The 21,382-nt window shown below is 36.6% G+C and overlaps 1 protein-coding gene across 9 annotated transcripts in view; it reads left to right on the plus strand.

Moving 5' to 3' along the window:
* The window catches only part of FBXO38 (F-box protein 38), a 53,383-nt gene that overhangs the window by 7,891 nt on the left and 24,110 nt on the right, over positions 1-21,382 (plus strand). For 8 of the 9 annotated variants that reach the window (XM_029217624.1, XM_029217627.1, XM_029217628.1 and 5 more), the window contains exons 3-12: positions 3,408-3,541; positions 6,352-6,515; positions 6,725-6,890; positions 9,279-9,416; positions 10,581-10,718; positions 12,611-12,704; positions 13,712-13,842; positions 17,609-17,779; positions 19,426-19,568; positions 20,468-20,678. In XM_029217624.1, coding sequence (XP_029073457.1) covers positions 3,408-3,541; positions 6,352-6,515; positions 6,725-6,890; positions 9,279-9,416; positions 10,581-10,718; positions 12,611-12,704; positions 13,712-13,842; positions 17,609-17,779; positions 19,426-19,568; positions 20,468-20,678 — 1,490 coding nt within the window. The remainder of the gene's footprint in view (positions 1-3,407; positions 3,542-6,351; positions 6,516-6,724; positions 6,891-9,278; positions 9,417-10,580; positions 10,719-12,610; positions 12,705-13,711; positions 13,843-17,608; positions 17,780-19,425; positions 19,569-20,467; positions 20,679-21,382) is intronic. The other variant, XM_029217625.1, reaches the window with a different exon arrangement.

The raw sequence follows: 21,382 nt of genomic DNA on the forward strand, positions 1-21,382 counted from the left end.
TTTTTTTTTTTTTTTTTTTTTGCGGTATGCGGGTCTCTCACTGTTGTGGCCTCTCCCATTGCGGAGCACAGGCTCCGGACGCGCAGACTCAGCGGCCATGGCTCACGGGCCCAGCCGCTCTGCGGCATGGGGGATCTTCCCGGACCGGGGCACAAACCCGTGTCCCCTGCATCGGCAGGCGGACTCTCAACCACTGCGCCACCAGGGAAGCCCTAAAATTATATTTTTATCTAAACTGTATTATAACAATTGTTAAAGAAACCAGAGACAAAACCAAAAAAACAACCAATGAAACCCCTTCATTATAGTTTCTCCTGCTCTCTTCTTTCATTATCCACTCAAATAAACACATACTAATATACTTTGTCTCTGGAATGAGAGACCAGAGTTTGATCCTGAGTCTCTCATTTACTATCTCTGGACCAGTGATAGATATAAAGATGTTATTATAAGGGTTCAATGAGATAATGCTTTTAAAGCACTCAATACACTGCATGGCACAAACACTTGGTAAGTGTTAATGGTTATATTGTGTTTGCCTTTTTTCATATGGCGGCATGGTCTTCATAATTATCATTTTAGTCACTGCTTTCTATTCCACTGACTATGAATGATAATTACCTTTTCTTGTATTCTTTTGTCTCTGTTGTTTCTAATTTTTCTCTTATATAATGCAACTAATTTATCTAAGCATCTGAATTTTCCATTATTTTAGATTATTTACCTAGGGGAGATTTCCATATTTGAAGTTCCTAGAAAAGTTTTGAATTTTTTAAAAATTATTGAATATTTGCAGATTAAGAAGTTTTAAAATCGTGATGGCAGAGTTATTTTAGGGAACTATGGGCACTTTATTTTTCTTTTCCAATATAAATTTGTATTAGTCTTTATCTTCTGCAGTTTGTTATTATGTGACACAGTATAGTTTTTGTTCAGTTCTATCTGGGAATAGAAGGCCCAATTAAACTAATAGACTTTTTTTTTTTTAACATAACAGGATAATACTAAAGTTCATCTGGCAGGAAAAATTCTGTAGCCAAAATTTTTCAGAAAAAGAGTCTAACCCTACTAGATGTTCAAATGTATTCTAAAATACACAATAATTAAAGATTTGGTATGGGAGAAGATAGCCAGACAGTTGGGTAAAACAAACTCCATATATAGGCTCCATATGTAGATGCAAATATACGTGGGGATCTAGTTTATGATAAACTTGGTATTCACATCAATGAGGAAAAGCTGAGTGGATTATTCAGTGATGATGTCACAACCGAAAAACATTTGAAGAAAATAATAAAAGCATGTTCTCTCTCTCATATCTGACAACTATATTCTAAATGTATCAGTGAATTAAACAATGAAGCTATTAAAATACTGGAGGAAAGCATAGGTAAAATTGTTTCTAGGGATGTGTGTTAGATGTTTGTTGACTAATGGTAGGGCATATTATGAACAAATTTGATCATATTTTAAATTGAGAGTGGATTCGATTTTGCAGTTCAAACAGAATATAACAGTAGAAGGAGTGGAATCAAATAGAAGGATGTTACCCTGGTTATAATGAAAAAAACATGCAGCAAATTGGCAGAATGTAAGGAGAACTGTGAACTAAGCTGAGTACTTGAATATGGTATTCTAAAAATAAACATTTATTTTTAGGCTTCTAAAGTTTTTATCTGAGGACTCATTTTGTAGTCCTGTAATAACCATTTAGCATGTTTTCATGAAACAAGAAAAACTATGGCTTCCTTAAAAGAAACTTAATCTTTGCTGTACCTGCCATGTTAAACACATCTTTTCTAAAATATGTTTGATCTGCCTTTTGAACTCCAGCTTTTTGACTATGTATCTGTGGAGTAAAAATACATTCTTTTTCTGAGGGCAAATATAAGATAATCTCCATAAGATTACTGATGTTTGTATTTCAAGGGAGTATAATATTAACTCAGGCAAATACTTTGGATAAAAATCAGTGATTTGTGGAAAAAAGCTTTAGTGGCAAAACTTGATTTAGAAAACATTCGGTTTTTCATTGTTTATAAAGTGTATAGTTATATAGTTTCTGAAAAGTATCCTCATATCTAAGTTATGGAAACTGTAAATTAAGTTGGCAATAATGCTTTTTTGGTAGAGAATTTGACTTTATTTTATTCTCTTTATTTAAATAGTTATAAAGGAGAATGCAGAGGGGCCAGAAGTAGAAAAAAATAGAGCAGAGAAATATTCAGCAGGTATACCTGGACTTTCCTTTAGAATTAGCTTAATTTTTAGGAAATAGACCCAACCGTTGACATCCTTGCTCTTCCTCTCTCAAATTATTTAGCTGTTGACTTTTTTCTGGTTAACTTTTCTGAGCCAATTTCACCACTTGTAAAGTGGAGTAACAATAGCACCTACTATATCAATGAGAGTTGTATCAGGAAACAAGATACCCTCGGCTGGAATTTGAAGATAACTTAATGAAGGGATCATTCAGAGAGGTGTAGGTAGGGTTAAGGGAATGAGGAAGAGATGCTGAAGATTCATTCAGCTAGGGGACTAGCAATAGCAGAAAGCCTTTGCCCTGCCTTCTGTTGGCCAAAGTCACCTCATAGCCAGAGGGGTGGGGAACACAGCAGAACAGAGAAGGGAAGAAAAAGGATTGGGGGAGGGCTGTGTTGCAAACAGGAAAAGAACCTAGCTTGTAAAAGTTGTGAAACAGTGACTGTAGTACAGTGTCTGTGACACAATACCAGCTCAATAAAGGGTAGCTTTTGCCTTTTTTTAAAAAAAATTAACCTAGGTCTGTTGAGAGAGAGATATATATATTGGTATTACTGGAAACAGAACAAAAGTAGAGGTTAGTTGAAAAGCTTCATGAAGGAAGAGATAACAGGGGAGGTCGGAAAAAAGGAAATTGTAATTCAGATGAGTGTTTTTCACTTAATGCTTATGCAATACTTTTATTAGAGTATGTGATTAAAAGGTAAAAGATCTAGGGGAAAATGTACACTATAAACCTAGTATACATATCTGTTCAAATTGATCAGTTCTCTGATCTTTTGTACATTCCCTTATCACTATACCTTGAAATGTACTGAGATTTTTTTTATCCTTCCTTTTTTTTTTTTTTTTTTTGAGATTTTCTTTGTCCTTAAAATCAAAAGGAAAAAGGCAGGATTTATCAAATGATCTGTGGAGGGAGCTCCACACTTTATTTGGATGCTTGAGTATTTGCTGATTTTTTTTTTTTTTTTTTTTTTTTTAGTAAAAAGGTATGTATGCATGTTAATCTTAAAACTCGGTGAATATTACTACAGTCTTATTTTATTTGAGGGGCAGGAGAATGGAGGAAGGAAAAAAATAACCTGTCAGTGAGATGAAGTACTTACCCACTTGGTAAACATGAGTTTCTTTCTCTTACAAAGGTACCTCCCTCTGCAGGATATCATGTGTATGGAATGTCTTTCCCGGAAGCTAAAGGAAGCAGTCACCCTATATCTGAGAGTTGTGAGGGTAGTGGATCTTTGTGCAGGGCGATGGTGGGAATACATGCCGAGTGGTAAGTAAATTTAGCCTGTAATGTACAGTGGAGCCCCACTGGAAACTACTAATAACGTTCCCATGAAAAGCTACTTGTTACTTTGGGATAGGCAATCTAGGCACCTTGTAGGTAAGGAGGCAGGATTTTATCTAAATTTTTTAGGTTAGTTTAGGTTGATGAAATGAGTTTTGCCTGAGGCTCTACTGTTTTAGTGGTCTGTTTTCATTTCCTACTCCTTAAGAAACTACATCAGTCTATTCCACAAATATATGATTGGAAAATACATATTGAGACTTTGATTAGCTAAGTATATGTCTATCACATTTGACAAAGTGTCCTTTCTTCCATGATGCAGATTTTCATGCACCCTCTGGTTAAAGGGATATTTATCAATTTTTGTAAAGCTGCTCTAGTTGTAGGTCACAGAAATTGCACTTCTGAAACTTTCATTTCTTTAGCACTTTTAAAAGGCCTGTGCTAGGTCTTGGAGATTTCTCAAATAATGCATTGGCCTAGCGTGTGAAGAACTCAAAGTTAGTACCCTAACCACAACAAATGGACCTCAGGTAAGGAGACCACCAGAAAAGAAAGTTCATGACTTTAGTTAAGCAGAGCACACCTCAAAGGGGAGAAATAATATTAAGGGCTAATCAAGCTTCTTTTCAGTTAACACCAATCTGTTAATTATTCCGCTTTAGTTAATGTTGTTTAGCAATTTTGAATATCTTTTTAAACTACCTTTCATCAACAATATTCAGATCCTGATATTTTGAAAATGTGATGAAGCTGTGGTGCTGGGCAAAGGGGAGGGGTCCTTAATAGAAGTGAAGGGCTGAGGAGATAATTGTCTTCTTCTGTTCTATTGTGTGGAACAGAACAGACTGCCTCTGAAATACTGAGATATTGTACAGTTTGGGGTGCTGCATAAGCTTTCAAGAGGGTCATCAGTCAACTGATAGCTCTTATCAGTTGGCCGGAGTTATCACTATATCTTTTTGTGAAGAACATTGCAGAGACTTGAGGCTAGAACACAGCTTGATGGGAAGTAAAGCACATTTGTCTTCAAATACTTTAAAAAAACTATCGTAAGGGAAAAGCATTCATCATATTGCAGAGACAGCAAGAGAGAAAAAATCAGGGCAATGTGAAAAGGACTGTCATTTCTTTTATTAGATTTTCTTTAACGGAGGTTAGGCCAGTAGGAAATATGGACATGGGGTTAATGTACTACATAAAGAGATAGGATAGCAGAGCTCCCATGTGGTGCAATCTTACAATTAAAATCTCTGCCCCATATCAAATTAGAGAAGAATTTGTCTGCACATTGCTGGCTTCTTTTAGACTGTGATAAATACCTGTGAGCCCAGACTTCCCATCACTGCAACAAATATAAAAGAGAGTCAAAGCAAAGTCTCTATGGCCTAGAATAAGGTCTTACTAACCCTGCTTTGCTAATGCCACCTTGGTCTGGTCTCTGGAGTTTATACCCTGATTCTCTATATAATAATGCTAAATAAGGTTTTTATATAGCACTTTTTGGTTTACATATATGATCTCCTTGGACTCTCACACCATCTCTGTAAAGAAGGTGGAGAGAGGCAACGTGTAATGTACAACAAGAGAGGATGGACATTGGCAAAGGTCACATTCATTTTTTACATTTTTAAATAGGGTGATAAACCTTTTCATTGGGTTGTGAGAGTAGATATGTAAAATGATTAACACATTGAATCATTTAGTAGAGTTACTGTATAAGACAATAATAAGAGCTGTTATTATAATTAGAGAGACCAGGTAATCTCTTGAGGTCCCTTCTTACTCTTCATTTTTTTGTGAATCTGAAGCTTCCATAGCATCTAGACTAGCCCTGTACAAGTAGAACAACTTTTGAACACTGTAGTAACACTTAATGGTTTGGGACTTCATTTTTATTCTTGAAAATTAATATTTTTATTTATCATTAGTGAGTAGACAGTTAGCTTTCTGGTGGCCTCCATTAAAAACAAAAAGTAAGATAATAAAGTATCATCAGTATGAGACTTATCTCCTTACTTACCGCACCAGCAACTTGTACTGTGGAAGTAACCTGTATCTTTCTCTTCCCATCTGGTTGTTTCCCACTGTGGAGCACAGCTGGCCTCTCAGATAAATAGTTTTCTGTCAGTTCAGCATCCTCGTAGTTTGGATTGCTTATGCTCTCTTAGCTAACTTGCATCCGTCTTTTTCAAAAGAATGAATTGTCTAAAATGTCCTGGGAATGATAGTTAAACACAGGATAAAGTAATTATTGGGAAATGGGTAACTAAGAGAACGCAGTTTGACATGGGATTTGGGTTAGAACTGTGAGCTTCCTGAAGATGGGGATCCTATCTTACTTATTTTTTTAGTTGTGACCTCTATAGAGCCTAGAGGTTTTATGGACCAGAGAGTACCTTTGGGGGAGGAGGGTGGTGGCCAGAAAGGTTGTCCGTCCTCACACATCAGTCAAGTAGGTCCAAGTCATCTGGGTTAAAAGTGTGTTGTTCTTAGTTGAAGATTTATGTGCCTTAAAAGCAGGAGCAACAACAAAAAAGAAAATAGTAAATTAAAAGTTTCAGCTGTAAAGTATCAACTCAGAATAAGTGGTGTTCCTGACACATTTCTTCTGTTACTAAGGGAAATATTTTCTGTTTAACCATTTGTTCAGCTGTAGTGTTAGCCTTATGAAAATTTAAAAAGGAAATCTCTTTTTTTGTTGTTGTTTTAACTTTTGATAAAAATTACAAGTGCCTATAAATTTTGACCAACAGAAAGATGAACTTGGCTCTAAATACTTGTGAACTTCTTAGGCTTCACAGATTCCAGTTTTCTGACACTATTGAAGAAGATGCCAGATGTTGAACAGCTATATGGCCTTCACCCTAGATACCTTGAGAGGCGAAGGGTACGGGGCCATGAGGCTTTTAGCATTCCAGGAGTTCTGGAAGCTTTGCAGGCATGCCCGAACTTAGTGGTGAGTGCACCTGGTTGAACATTTGACATCAACTAATTGATGAAATATTAAATTAAAAGAATGATAGAACATGTTCAGTCACATGAAAATTTCATCCACAACGAACTTTTAAGTTCCACTGCATGCTTAGCATCTTATGATACAGAAATAGAAGCTTTGGATGCTAAATTAAAAGCCTTTCTTGTGTTTGCTTTGGCATTATTCTATAGGGTGTGGAAACTTCTCATTTGGAATTGGTAGAATCTATTTGGACATACATGCCACATGTTCATATTTTGGGGAAGTTTCGTAATCGTAATGGAGCATTTCCAATTCCTCCTGAAAATAAACTGAAAATTCCTGTAGGAGCCAAAATCCAAACTTTACATTTAGTTGGTAAGTACATGTTTCTTGGGTTGCTTGTGACTCCTTGAAATGCCATACAACTGAATATTCACTGAAAGGGAACAATGAGGATTTTAGAAACGGCTTTGCTGATTGATGATGGTAAAAAAAGTGCTTATGAGACTTGTATACAATTTTAGATTTCCCATTAAAGGGCCCCAGCGAGTGGGGGGTTGGCGGCAGACAGGTAGGTGAGAGAACTACTATTTCACAACCAATCTGATCCTGTTTTGATAGGCAGTTTGGGTAGTTTTGAAAGTTGTTGGGGTTTTTGTGTTTTTGTTTTTTGTTTCTTTTTTGAATGAGCCAGAACCCTGCCCTTGTTCACAGATATCCACCTTTTGCTCCTAGTTCTACCCTCTAGAGGAGAGTTCTCCAGTACAGCCTTCTGTGGTGATAGAAATGTCCTATATTTGTACTATCACATATGGTACCCACTGTAGCCAGTGAAACAGAGGAACTGAATTTTTAAATTTTATTTTATGTTTGTTTATCAAATAGCCACATGTAGCTAGTGGCTACTTTATTATCCTGCTCAGCTCTAGAACATCACAGAATAAAAAATCTTAGATAACTCTAAGTTTACTTGTACCTTCTCCAAGCAGGCCCCTCTTTCTTCAACCCAGAGCTGATGGAAAACTCTGCCACTTCCCTTTTTCCTGAGAAATGGAGAGGGAATGGTTTTTTTCCAAAGGCACCTTATTTGCAATGGTCACAGTGTGCATTCTCCATCTAAATATTCTCTGAAATTGTATCCTAATAATTTCAACCTAAGTAAATGATAAGAACAGATATTTTCTCAAATTTAATTTGTCATCTTTGGCTTAGGTTGCTGAAAGGAATTTTGGGGGACTCCTGTTACTATAGTCTGACTATTAATATTTATTAAATATTTTCTTTAAAATATACATATTGAGTATCTCCTGTACCTTATTCCAGGTATTGGGGATGGCCCTGAAGAATTGGATATTTCTGAAACTGGGTCAGGTGGTGAAGGGAGAGCAGCAGGGATGATAAGGACTAGGTCTTAAATAAGTCTTAGATGTGCAATTATGGGAGAAGAGCAAAGCTCTCTAGCAACCCTTCATTTACAAGATCGAGTAGTGGTTCTGATGAAGGAGTTGGATATCTAGTTTGAATTCGGACTTTTAGATAATAAAGGGATTCTATAATATCTAAAGTTTATAATATAAGCTCTGTAAAGTCAGAGACTGTTTTTATATCTTTATATTTTCCATGATGCCTGTCACAGTTCATTGCAAATATAATAAGTACTTGGTAAATTCTGTTGAAATGCATTTAATTCATTTGATTAATTCAACAGTTTAACACTGTTATGGTGATACAGATGTGTATAGTAAATTAATGAAAATGCTGGGGAAGACAGGTAATTGTGTCCTTTGTTTATAGAATGGATTTGGGGTAAAATGTGGATTGGGCATAGAATATAACTGTCTTGTCTGGATCTGTCTCACCCTTGCTACCCTTGGGTTTCCTAGTCGAAGCGACCACCATCATGATAGATGCTAAATGTACCTTTGTGAGTTTTGCATCTTGAGTCCTAATCTGTACTTCACTTCTTCTGCTTTTCTTCCTTTGGACTAATCCCCAGTTAGTACAGTGTTTATGCGTAGTTCAGTACTAAAGCCAACTATGTTTTTTTGCGTGGACCAGGTTAAGGAGTAATCCTTACAGTAGGAGCATTCTGCAGAATTTAGCTTTCAAAGAACCAACAATTTAAGTACTCCCAATTTTGCTTTCTCTAGTTGCTATTGCTAGCAGGGCTTCTACTGACTCAAGGTTAAAAGTTATATTAAACTGTTTTTGCCAGCTACTGCTTTTTAAATGCCATCACCCTGGATCCTTGTATTTCTCTCCGAGAATTGTGTCACTTCTTGGCTGTTCCCTAGTCTACAGTGTTTAGACTCTTGGACAGGTTCCTCAAACTGCTTTGTACCATAAGAATTTTCAAGTTACCCATGCTCTGTCTCCTTCCATATCTCCTGACTTATCCTCCCGCTCTACATCCCCTTTCTTCCAGAAATGGTCCTCTGCAGGTATGATTCCTAGTAACTCTGGAAGAGTTAGAGTTGCAAGAAAAACGTGTGTGTATAAAATGTAGAAGTACTTTTTAGATCCCATCTTCCCATATGCCTTTTCTAAAGAAATAATAGTCTGTTTATTGTTTTCTTAAACTGTTCTTTACAAGCCTGTTTTAAATAAGCTTATCTTCCTACATGTTAATTAGGTAATTTGTTCTGATGAAAATATACAGGAAGGATATATTGTTAACTTGAAAAATAGACTATTGAACTTATACACAGAATACAGTCTTTTAGTGGTTTTCTTGTTTTTTATTTTTTTGTATATATGCTTTAGGGGTGAATGTTCCTGAAATTCCTTGTATCCCAATGCTAAGGCACCTTTATATGAAGTGGGTAAGACTCACTAAACCACAGCCATTCAAAGATTTTCTTTGCATCAGCTTACGAACTTTTGTCATGAGGAACTGTGCAGGTAAGGGTACATAGTTGTGGTGGAATTATACACATACTATTCTAAAAATGTCCTAAAGCAAACTCCATAGCTACATTTGTAAGTGAAATTATGTTATGCTATTACTGTTTATGTTTGTAACTTACCTTATGAAGGTAAATGTACTTTTTGTTTTAAAGACAGTAGACATATGATTTGTCTTTGACCCTTAGCAGAAAAAATAAGGTGTCAAAATGTCTCTACATATTTCTTATAGGCACTTTTTATAGGATTGTTTTAATAAATTTTTTTTACTTTCTTTGTCTCTGGCCTCCTGATCATTCTGCATGTAAATAGTTGTCTGACCTAATCTACCTTAAAGCATAAAACACTGCTTTTATGATACTACTTTTCTGTTCTGAAACCTTCAGTACTTCTGTTGCCCTAGTGTGTCAAGTGGGAACTGTTCTGCTTTAGAATTCATAATACCCAGGGCCCCTCTTGATATCCTTATTTCAGACTCCTTTCTAAGGTACTCCTTTTATTGTCAGGCCTGCCTACTCACTGTTCCCAAACAGCCATACCAGCTTTCGCCTGAGTGTTTTTCCATATTATTGTTTCCTTGTCCTGAGGTTTACACTTCCTTCTTCCTCTTCACTTGTATACATTTTTTAAGTTTTGTTCTTCAAACTTTCTTTTTTTTTTTTATGTAGTATATCGGATCTTATTTTTGTACCTGATATGTTCTGCCTTTTTATCTTTTTTATAATTATTCATGTTAGTTTTATGTTTGTGTCAGTTGCGAGCTCTTTGATGGACAGGATCCTATCTTTTGTAATCTTCCATAACACCTAATATAACACTGGTCACATAGAGAGATGTTTAAGTCATTGAGCTGTTTGTTAGAGTGAAGGATCAAATTTTCAACTTGCCTTTTCCCCTTATTTATTTTGAGCTCAAAACTATTGAAACTTCAGGGAATTTACAAAAAATACTAAATCTCCAACGTTACTGAAAAATCCTTATGCTGAATAAGTATGTGGTTAACAGACTAATACTCTTTCCAATGAGAAGTATAAATCGCAGAGAGCCAGCCACTTGGCTATCATTTTCAGACATAGAATTTATAAGTTATTCATTTCAGTTGCTGATTTGAAAAATCATCTTTACAACTTACATTGTTGCATTGAAATTGTCTTTCTCCAGGACCCACAAACTCCTTGAAATATGTCCCTTTAGTAACAGGCTTAGCCTCTGCCCGTAACTTGGAACATTTGGAAATGGTTCGAGTTCCTTTCCTTGGAGGTCTTATCCAACATGTAGTTGAAGACAGTTGGAGATCAGGTATTCACTTTCCTTTAGTTACTAAATATTTTTAAAAATCAGTTTAAAATTTATTAAGCTTTTATTTAGCTTCTCTTTTGAGTCTTTATAAAAGAAAATGCTTGTTAGTAATTGTACTTTCTGTCTGATGTATTTAGTGAAGAATAAGTAACCATGAGTGTGGCCAGTATTCATTTCCTTTTTATGCAGTGTTAAACCTTCTCAAAATAGTAGAGTGATAAGGCATGTTTTCTGGCTTGTTAATACTTATTGCTTAGTTAATAACTCATGTTATATTTGGACTCTTTCTGAGAGATGTTAACAGAGATATCCTAGTGCCTTTTGCTGGGAAGAGATGTTTTTTGACTTAGACAACTTAGTTCTACAAAAGAACTTAGGCATTAGTAATGTTAATCTAACATTTGCTTAATACTTATAGTATATAAAATGTTTTCATGTTTATCAGTTGGATATTAGGTCCATCCATCAGATGTTGGCTTTTAAAAGAAAAAAAGATTTTACTTTCTAGCTCCCATAATTATATTTTAAATGATCATATGTAGCATAACATGCTCCACGTTAATTATCTCCTCATTGCAACAAAAAGACCAAGAAGTTTAGCTATATAGATAATTAATAGTTGGGATCAGAAAATGTTAACTGTGAATATCCAAAATATAAATGAAAAATTATCTAGTACCATTGGTAACAAATAGACATTATCATTAATACTGTTAAAATATGAGTAAGTACATTTTTAGCATTTTGTCAGTTAATCAAGTCTGGTACAAGTGCACTTCATTAGATTGTGTGAAGGGGATGGAGACTTCCTCAAGATCAACAGCATAATTTTTTTTTTTTTTTTTTTTTTTGTGGTACGCGGGCCTCTCACTGTTGTGGCCTCTCCCGTTGCAGAGCACAGGCTCCGGATGCACAGGCTCAGTGGCCATGGCCCACGGGCCCAGCCGCTCCATGGCATGTGGGATCCTCCCAGACCGGGTCACGAACCCGTGTCCCCTGCATCGGCAGGCGGACTCTCAACCACTGCGCTGCCAGGGAAGCCCAACAGCGTAATTTTTATTCCATGGCTCTAGCTAACAGGATAAAATCAGAAAGGAAAAGAATGCTTGGTGTCAGTTTATTTACCTCTTGTAAAAATAAAAAGTAAAAAATAAATTTTAAAAATGAAAGGAAAAGAAGACCACAGTGCAGTCATTCATTAGAAGACCTGGAGACAGGTACCAAAAGCTAAGAGTTTGCATGAAGGGCCTAAAAGAGCAGCAGAGACTTTTCTTCCCTAATAAGTGTTTAAGAATGACTCCACCTTATATTTTACTTAAGGAGCCAGCATACCTCACACAATAGTTAATTCCAGTTGATTCATAGATCCAAATGTAAAAAATACAGTTTTTAAAAGAAAACTCAGGAGAACGTCTTCTTGACCTCTGGTAGTCAAAGATTTCTTAAATAGTATACCAAAGAACACTTACCATAAAGAAAAAAATTGGTAAACTGTGCTAACGATTTTTTTGTTCATCAAAAGGCATGAGTAAGAGAGTAAAAAGCCAAGCTATAGAGTGGGAGAAGCTATTTGCAATACAGCTGACAGACAAAGGACTTGTATCCAGAAAGAACTAAAATTAGTAAGAAAAAGTCAGAAAACACAGTAGGAAAAATGGGAAAACATTTTGAATAGAAAAGATTTCACAAAAGAGGATATCTAAATGGCCAGTAAACATGAAAACAGGATAAATTTCACTAATCATTAGGGAAATGCAAATTAAAACCACAATGTGATATACAAGCACTAAAATGATTACGCCTAAACAATTATCATCTAAAGTATGTAGAAATGCTTTACTGACAGTGCTGTGGTCAAATGGAAAACTTATTGTTTTTGTTCCTTTAACTAGGTGGTTTTAGAAATTTGCACACTATTGTTTTGGGAGCTTGCAAAAATGCACTTGAAGTAGATCTTGGTTACCTCATCATCACTGCTGCCCGTAGGTATGTTTCCTCTTCACATTGTTTCTTTTGTCTTAGAATTATGTTTTTTCCTGTTTTATAAAAATTGGTGGGAATATGTGTTTGAAGTTTGAGCATGCCTTTTTCAGATTTAAAATACAAAGGAATTGTTTAAATAGCAGTAGGTTATCACTTAGTGGGAGTCTTCTGTTACAACTGATGACCAACTGAGCTGCACTCCAGACCTAGCAAGCTTTGAATGGGCGTGGTCTCATCAGAGAAAAGCAGTCAATTATCTGGAAGTGCCTGAGACTCCAACAGAAGTCAGCATTGATGCTTTGGTGTCAGCAGCCGGCTCAGGAGCCATTGTTTTAACCTCCAGATGGTTTTCCCAGTTGTTTTAGTTAGTTGGTGATAATATTTGCTATTCAGAAATCAGTGTTATAAGTCAGCTTTTTCAGAGTCCTGGCCTTTAACATCTTTATATTTTTAACCTATTTTCACATCACTTTATGCCATGTTTATTATTTCCTACATATCAAAAGTCTACCTCTACTTTTATAATACTTAAATTGAATTAACCATTTTTCAATTTATTAAAAAAAAACTCTAACTTTCCATCAGTAGAATATTAAGAATATAAATACAACAAAACTGTATCTAAGTTTAAGTGAGTAAATATCATTACTTACTATAGAACTATACTCTTTGTTTAAATGGGACTTAATACTAGCCTAAAAAAGATATTAAAGAAATGCAGATTCTTGCCTTGACTTAATCAGGTTTAAGAAAGTACCAGAAAGGATATAAGATTATATAACAGTGTAACTCATTATTATTTACTGTAACTTCAGTGTACACGTAAGGCGCGTCCGCACTTTATAAAATACCCTTTTAAAGGAAACATCTGATATTTTTTAGTGGAGGGGGGAAAGTTGTTTGCATTTGACACTTCAGTAAGATAAACTTCTTTCAGAGCCTTACATTAGGAAGTACCTTTGATTCTCATGGCTTTCATTTTACTTTTATATGTATCTCTTTGTTCATAGGTTACATGAAGTTCGGATCCAGCCTTCCCTAACCAAAGATGGCGTCTTTTCTGCCCTGAAGATGGCAGAGTTGGAGTTCCCCCAGTTTGAAACCCTTCATCTGGGATATGTAGATGAGTTTTTGCTGCAGAGTAAGAATTATCTCATTTAATCCCTAAAATTGTTGTCAGGAACTTACTTGACAAAGTGAACTCTGAATTGGGATGTGCCATTATTTTCTTGAATATAAAACAGCTTAAAACCTTAGGTGCTCTCACTTTTTGAAAAATTTAAACTTGAAGTGTCAGTGATTTTTTTCTTTCTATATTGCCTCTGATTTTAGCATATTATAGAAAGTATAGTGATTGTCTACCCAAAAAAAGATCCTTATTTACATTTGATATTGTCTCCCCTTTGCTCCCCAAGTTTCTTTCCCATTCTGCTTCATTTTTTTCACAGAATGTCATCCCTGGTTCCATTTGTTGAATTTGATCTGCCACTCTTCTTGAAGCTTTTGATGGTCCTCTCTGATGAGGTCCCATTCCCTGCCCATGCTCTTCATTTCTGTAATAAGCCCACTGGGGGTTCTGGATTTTCCAGATAGTGTGAGCACATAATGGTCAGTATTCGTTTAATGATGATTGCTGTTGGAAGGCTTGTTCACAGCATTTTCTGGAATGTATTTACAATTGGGAACTCATTCCTTTGGGTTTGAATGCATGTCAATTCATTATTCAAACTTTTTTTCCACATGACATTAGTCAGACATACAAAAACATTTACACCTTCAGCATGTTTTTATTTTTGCAAGAATTAGCTTCTTACCCATGTAATTTGTAACAAGTCTTCCTGAACTCTCATTGTCATACCAGATGACATTTTTTCTTTGGATCTAATTTGCATTGTAGAAGAACATAAGAAGGCTTAATTCTTCTTAGTCTAGATCAAACAATATGACTTGTTTGTCCCTTTTCACTTCTGATATATGTCACAATAATAGTTGGGATTTTTGTTTTGTTTTTACTTTGTTGCAGTTCTCATCAGTACAGGTGAAGCATTAAAAAAAATCAAAGCATTATTTTCTAGCCTTTTTAACACAGGAATCATTTTTAATCTATGTAGCTTTGAAAAGATCAGCTTTTTACCAACGTAGCTTTAAAATGCTAAACTAGCATAGTAATTTCAAATAAAATTAATGTATTTGGTATCAGGCTTTTCTGGTTTTCAGTGAAGTTGTTTCTATAGTATATATGTAGTAACTTAAGATTATTAGCTTGGTAATTGGTGTTTTTTTCTACTGTCTTGTTTTTTGTTTTTCTCGAAAGCTAAAAACTTGACAAATTCTGTATTTTCATGATTGCCACATTTAGGTCCACTGAAAGAATGTCTTTGAGAATTATCTTTAGAACCAGCTATTTCCCTGTAGTGTTTCTTTCCCCTCAACACATATTTTCAATAGAAAAACACTTTACCTTTTCTGGGGGCTGTGTTGAGTCTTTGTTGCTGCGCACGGGCTTTCTCTAGTTGCGGCGAGTGGGGGCTACTCTTCGTTGCAGTGCGTGGGCTTCTCGTTGCAGTGGCTTCTCTTGTTGCAGAGCACGGGCTCTAGGCATGCAGGCTTCAGTAGTTGCAGCTCAGTCGTTGTGGCGCACAGGCTTGGTCGCTCTGCGGCACGTGGGATCTTCCCGGACCAGGACTCGAACCCATGTCCCCTGCATTGGCAGGTGGATTCTTAACCACTCCGCCACCAGGGAAGTCCCAACACTTTACCTTTTGACTACCATTATCTCGTTTTTCAACATAACTTGTTTCATAGTCTCCTTAATATTTAATAGTCTCTTAGCTTTGATTTTTTTTATAAGCCATTCTTCATATTTGTTGCAGTTCATCCATTTCTCCTGTATACGTACTCTCCTCTATTACTCCAAAGACAGTCTGCGATTCTCTGTATGAAAATAGGTGCCAGGTGTGTCTAACAGACTATGTAGAGAGGAATGAGAGGTCACTGCTTATACTCTTTCACTTAATCTCTTGCTTCTCAGCCACTTAGACTTTGAAGCATCTCTCCAGGAGGTTAGGGTGGCTCCTGGTAAAACTTGCAGCAATTCTTTGTTACAAAGTTTCTGGCAAAATATAAATAGAAACATCACCTTTGTCCCCATACACTTATCGTAAAAATGACAGTGCCAGATTGGGGAAATGGGTGTGCTGAAAAGTAGATGCTGTGTACTGGGAATATAAGAAAAGTGATCCAAGGATGAATACTTAGGGGTTCTTTGTTTACATAGATTCATGATTTCAGAGATTCATGTGAAGGTGATAGGGGTGCAGAACTCATTCAGATCCAGAAGCAGTATAGAGTAGTCTTTAGGGCTGGGGCTTTGGAAAGACGGAGTGAGATGGAAGTTCATTAATCATGGGACCTGGGGCAAGTTATATCTTGGGTTCAAACCACCCAATAAAAAAGTGGGAAATGGTCTTATCTCCATTTAACAAATGAGAAAACATGGTATTTTATTATTACAATCTCTTACACTTAGAAAGCATTCAGTGAATGGTAGCTTTTACTTTTAGCTGACCTCTGGGCTGAATCAGAAAGAAACAATCTGAGTCCTAGGTGATGTCATCAGGGTTTTGAGGGAGTGTGATGATCAGGAGACCCTAAGAGCAGGAACAGGTCTCAAAGGAATGAATGTAAGACATAGATTTATCATGCTAGGCTGTAGCAATTATTCTGACAACACCTTACCTGGGATCAGTTCAAAATCTACCTGATCATAAGGGAGAAGGCAAATTTTAAGTCCAAAGGGCAAGAAAGAAGTTTTTACCAGGAGACTAAAGAAAATTGCTCAGAAAAATTATGAAGAATTGGTTAAGGTGAAATCTCTAAGAAATGCCAGTAAATACAAAAAACAGGGACTCTAGGAGAAAGACCATGAACTATATGGAAAGTGAAACTGGAAGAGTTGGGAGTAGACTGGTTGTTTTAAACATGTCCAGGCTAAAGGTATGAATCCCTGCCCTGAAGGGCAGGGCAGCTTGTCCAGAGCAAGTGTTTTCTTTGTATTTTATGTCAGTTGATTGCAAGGACCATGAGAGACATTTATTGGGTTCCTATATCATAATATTCCAGCATTATGCTGGACATTGAAAATGTAACTATAAACTAATTAGGCAGAGTCCCATTTTCCTTCAAATTGCTCATAGTCAAGTGGACTATCCTGTAGAGCAAAGGTCAGGCAGGTGGCAGGAATAATGATAGGAAGCAAGGGATAAGGTGTGATTTCCAGTAGCATAATCTAGAATGGAGGATCCTTTTACTAAACCCACTCCCTAGTCTGTGACAAGACAGTAGGCACTAAAGCCCAAGGGCAGAGAGAGTTGGGTGTATGTGTGAGTTAAAAGTCCACTTTCTGAGGTTAGGTACATATTTACTAACCTATACATGGTTCTAAAAATGAATCTGAATTTCAAAGTGTACTCTTCTCTACACATGGCCACACCCGACTCCAAAAACATTATCCTTATAGAGTGAAAGAGTTACATTTAAAAAATTTTATTTTTCTTTTTAAAAGCTTAAACTAAAACTTCACCATAAATGTAAACCAATACAATTTATCCCTCAATTTTGCTTTAAGACTTTGCCTTCTTTTTTCCTTTTCTAAACAATTGAAAATAATCTTTTCCTACTAGCTGTCCCTTAACTTTTAACATAAATTTTTATTTTGCAAAATAAAGGCTACCATTCGTACAGAATACCTAACCTAAAATTGTACCTGAACCTGAACCTGATGATGGAGAGATGACACCGGATGATCATAGAGACTGATCATACTGGATGTTAAAATAAAGAATTGGCAACACTCCATGACACTTTAAGAACCTTTTTTTGTTTTTTAAATCAATTTCTCTTTCTAGGCAGAATGGCTAATGCAGATCTGGTGAAGTATGGTTTGGCTGATGTGGTAGAAAATCCTGGTATCATCACTGATATAGGGATGAAGGCAGTCAATGAAGTTTTTTCCTGTATCAAATATCTGGCAATTTATAATTGCCCCCATCTACATAACCCATACAATTGGATCTCAGGTACTGTATGCTTAAGTGCGGCTCTATTTTATTAATGTCAAAATAATATGTGTCTTTGTTTTCTGTGTGTGTCATGGTAACATTCCTGATATAAAATGTAGATATTTTATATGGATCATTCATAGAAGTTCTGGGAACCTTTGATAACTGAGTTGGAAATATTTTCAGTGCCTCTTTGAACTCCTGAAATTCTCTGCCTAGAAATTAGCACTGTCCAAGTTATAATTCAGTTGTACTGATCCTTACTTATTTGTTTTTCTTTGGGCCAGGCATGTAAAGTTTAGGTTAGGAATTGTTGCCTGGGATGTTATGGTTGTTTTCTCTGTATTAACTTCAAATGCCATATCATCTGAACCAACAAAGTGGGTATGTATTTTAAAAACTTGAGTTAGGTGACATATTAAACATTAACTTGTGAAATTTTCTATTGCCTTAAAATCCTAGGCTATTTCAAATCTCCCCTCCATACAGTATCCCTTGTGTATAGAAGTGTGACTTTTGCACTTGGTATTTTTCATTATGAGGGGAGTTTATTTCCCTCCCTGAGAGAGTAATGCTATTTATTTCTTTTAAAGCCCTTCTTAAAAACCTAAATTCACAAGCCTTTAAATAAATTCAGAGCTAGAGAATTTTCGTTTTGACATCCTCTTAGCAAACCAAGCCCCCTTACTGACACCTGCAGACCAGTCTCTTCTGCCGTCTGAGCCACCGCACAGGGATACTGTAGCTCCTTACAAAACCCATCTCCAGACCTGTTGTAGGGCTCCCAGGCCTCTGCTGAGATCATTTGTTAGAATGGCTATGTCTCACCCATGAGAAGACAAGTTCTTCCCCTTGCCCAGCAGCACCAAGAAGTTATTGGGAAATAAACTTTAGGCTGTATGCGGCGTAGATCGCTTTTAAAAAATAACATTTATTGGGTTTTTGGTTTGTTTGTTTTCTTAAATACAGAAGAGTATAAAGAAGAAAATAAAAAATGGCCTATAATCCCATCACTCAGAACTCCTGTTAACACTTAAAAACTAAAAGTAATACATGCACTTGATAAACAGTATCAAACAATACAGAAAGGTACAAAATGAAAAGCCTCCTCTTCTCAAAGGTAACCACCATCAACGGTTTCTTGTATATTCTTCTGGACAGGTTATTTTGTGCGTATTGCAGCCTATACATATATAGCATTTAAAAATGATTTACATATACGAAAGGACGTTACTGTGTATACATTGTCCTGTAGCTTGTGTTCTGCACTAAGAATATTTTGGAGAGCTTTCCATATTAGTAAGCATATTCAGTTCTTCTTCATTCTTTTAATAGCTGCATACTCTTTTATGAAAGGAATATGCCAACATTTCTTTTAACTAGTATCCTATCGTTAAATAGGCATGTAGGTTTTTAAGTGAATCACATTTAAGTATAGGCTGACTTAGTTTCAAGTTAATGATTTCCAAGCCATCTATTTCTCACAATGAAATTAGGTAAGGAAACATCATAGTTCAGAGTCATCAAGTGTTAGAGATCATGAAATAAAAGAAAATTTACTCAAGGAAAAAGGATTTGAAAGTCTTTGTGACCTATAGCAAAATTCATGAGTAATGGAGAACGTGTTAGTTACATTCTCTCTGGCCATATCGTTTCTTCAATAGACCACTCAAGATGGACTCGATTGGTTGATATCAACTTAGTGCGTTGCCATGCTTTGAAGCTGGACTCCTTTGGCCAGTTTATTGAATTGTTGCCCAGCCTGGAGTTTATTTCACTGGACCAGATGTTTCGTGAACCACCCAAAGTAAGTCACATTTGAGAGCATTTTTGTTTATTTTGATACTGAAGGAAGAAAATAAAACAACCTAAGTAATTTTTTTTCCTAATAATATGCCTTTACAATGTTATAATTTGACTTTTTACTGCCAGCCTCAGTGAAGGAAGGCGTAAAGGTTATAATAATGTATAGCCACTTGTTCTGGTAAATGACTATTAAGGGATTTCCAGAGAAAGGAAAGGAAAAAGTAAGTGCAAAGCTGTCTCCATCAGGTTTATAAAGTGAAGGTAAGAGCAAAGGTGGAAATTTAAGCTAAAGCAAAAGTTATTACTCAAGAGTAATTAGTTGGAAGATTAAATCTCTAATTAGCAACCCAAAATATAAGTAAGGATTAGGAATTTTGTTTTGGGAATGTTTTACTTTGCTGCTACCTTTTCTGTTCAGTTGCATATCTGGGGAAATTTGAGGTTGCCCAGTTGTACAAAATGTTATTTTAAAACTGCTTAACACATAAAGCTTTATACTCGCATTGTAATAAAAACTTAATGTTTCAACAAATTATGTTCTCTCTTGTCAGTTCTTAACGGTTATATTCCCACTGTTGAAGCAGTGTGATATAGTGGGGAAAGCTCAGGGTTTGAGGACAGATTACTGGGTTTCAAGTCCCAGGTGTACCACTTACTGGTCGTGCACTGTTGGGCAGATCCCTTCCCATTGTGCATGTCATCATCTGTAAATCAAGAGTGATAACGCTTTTTCTTGCTTGAAGCGTTCTGGGCCTCAAATGAGGTCCTTTATGAATATGTGAAAGTATTTCATAAAGTGCCATATAAATATTCTATGTAAAGATGAAATGAAGGAATATTAAAAACGCAGGGTTCTACACTAACCCAAATTAATAAGCACGTGGTTTCTTCTTGCTTTAGGGCTGTGCTCGGGTTGGTCTGAGTGCAGGCACAGGAATTGGGGTTTCCTCGGCCCTTGTTAGCAATCAGAACTCCAACAATGACAATGATAATAATGCCCAGAATAATGCCAACGTCCACGACAACAATCACCATCACCCAGATGACTCAGACGAGGAGAATGACTTCCGGCAAGACCTGCAGCCAGGAGAGCAGCAGTTTGCAGCCGACGGTAACCCAGATCTTTTGTGAGCTCCAGATAGAAATGATTTTTACTTTGGGTCGTATTTCTCTTACTCTCTTCTCTTTCCTTCACCGCCTATTGCAGTTTGTCACTTTACACGTTGGGGGACCTTGCTAACAAAACAAATGAGGGGGGCTTCCCTGGTGGCACAGTGGTTGAGAGTCCGCCTGCTGATGCAGGGGACACGGGTTCGTGCCCCGGTCTGGGAGGATCCCACATGCCGTGGAGCGGCTGGGCCCGTGAGCCATGGCCGCTGAGCCTGCGCGTCTGGAGCCTGTGCTCCGCAACGCGAGAGGCCACAACAGTGAGAGGCCCACGTACCGCAAAACAAACAAACAAACAAAAAACAAATGAGGGGGTGGATGGAGTTTGCCTATCTGCTTGCTTATTTTAAAGTTATCTTTATGATGCCTCTTGTCCATAGAATCTATTGGGGTATTTACAGAAAGGGAAGGACTTAGATGCCATGAGAATTAAGGTACAGTGAGCCTTAGAGGCCTCGCTTAATGGAGATTTAACTGTCAGGATATGGGTGAAGGAGCATCTTTCAATATCTTGCTGACCAGTAGATAGCTACATTGGACTTGAATGTGGAGATCATTTTTGGGTGTTCCAAGAACTGGAAAAATGAATAGTAGTCATGTGCTAGACATTGTGTTGGAAACCTTTCATATACCTTTCATCATTAAGTC

This window comes from Monodon monoceros, unplaced genomic scaffold (genome assembly GCF_005190385.1).
Source record: "Monodon monoceros isolate NGI ecotype Baffin Bay Population unplaced genomic scaffold, NGI_Narwhal_1 Super_Scaffold_12, whole genome shotgun sequence".
NCBI classification, from domain to species: domain Eukaryota; kingdom Metazoa; phylum Chordata; class Mammalia; order Artiodactyla; family Monodontidae; genus Monodon; species Monodon monoceros.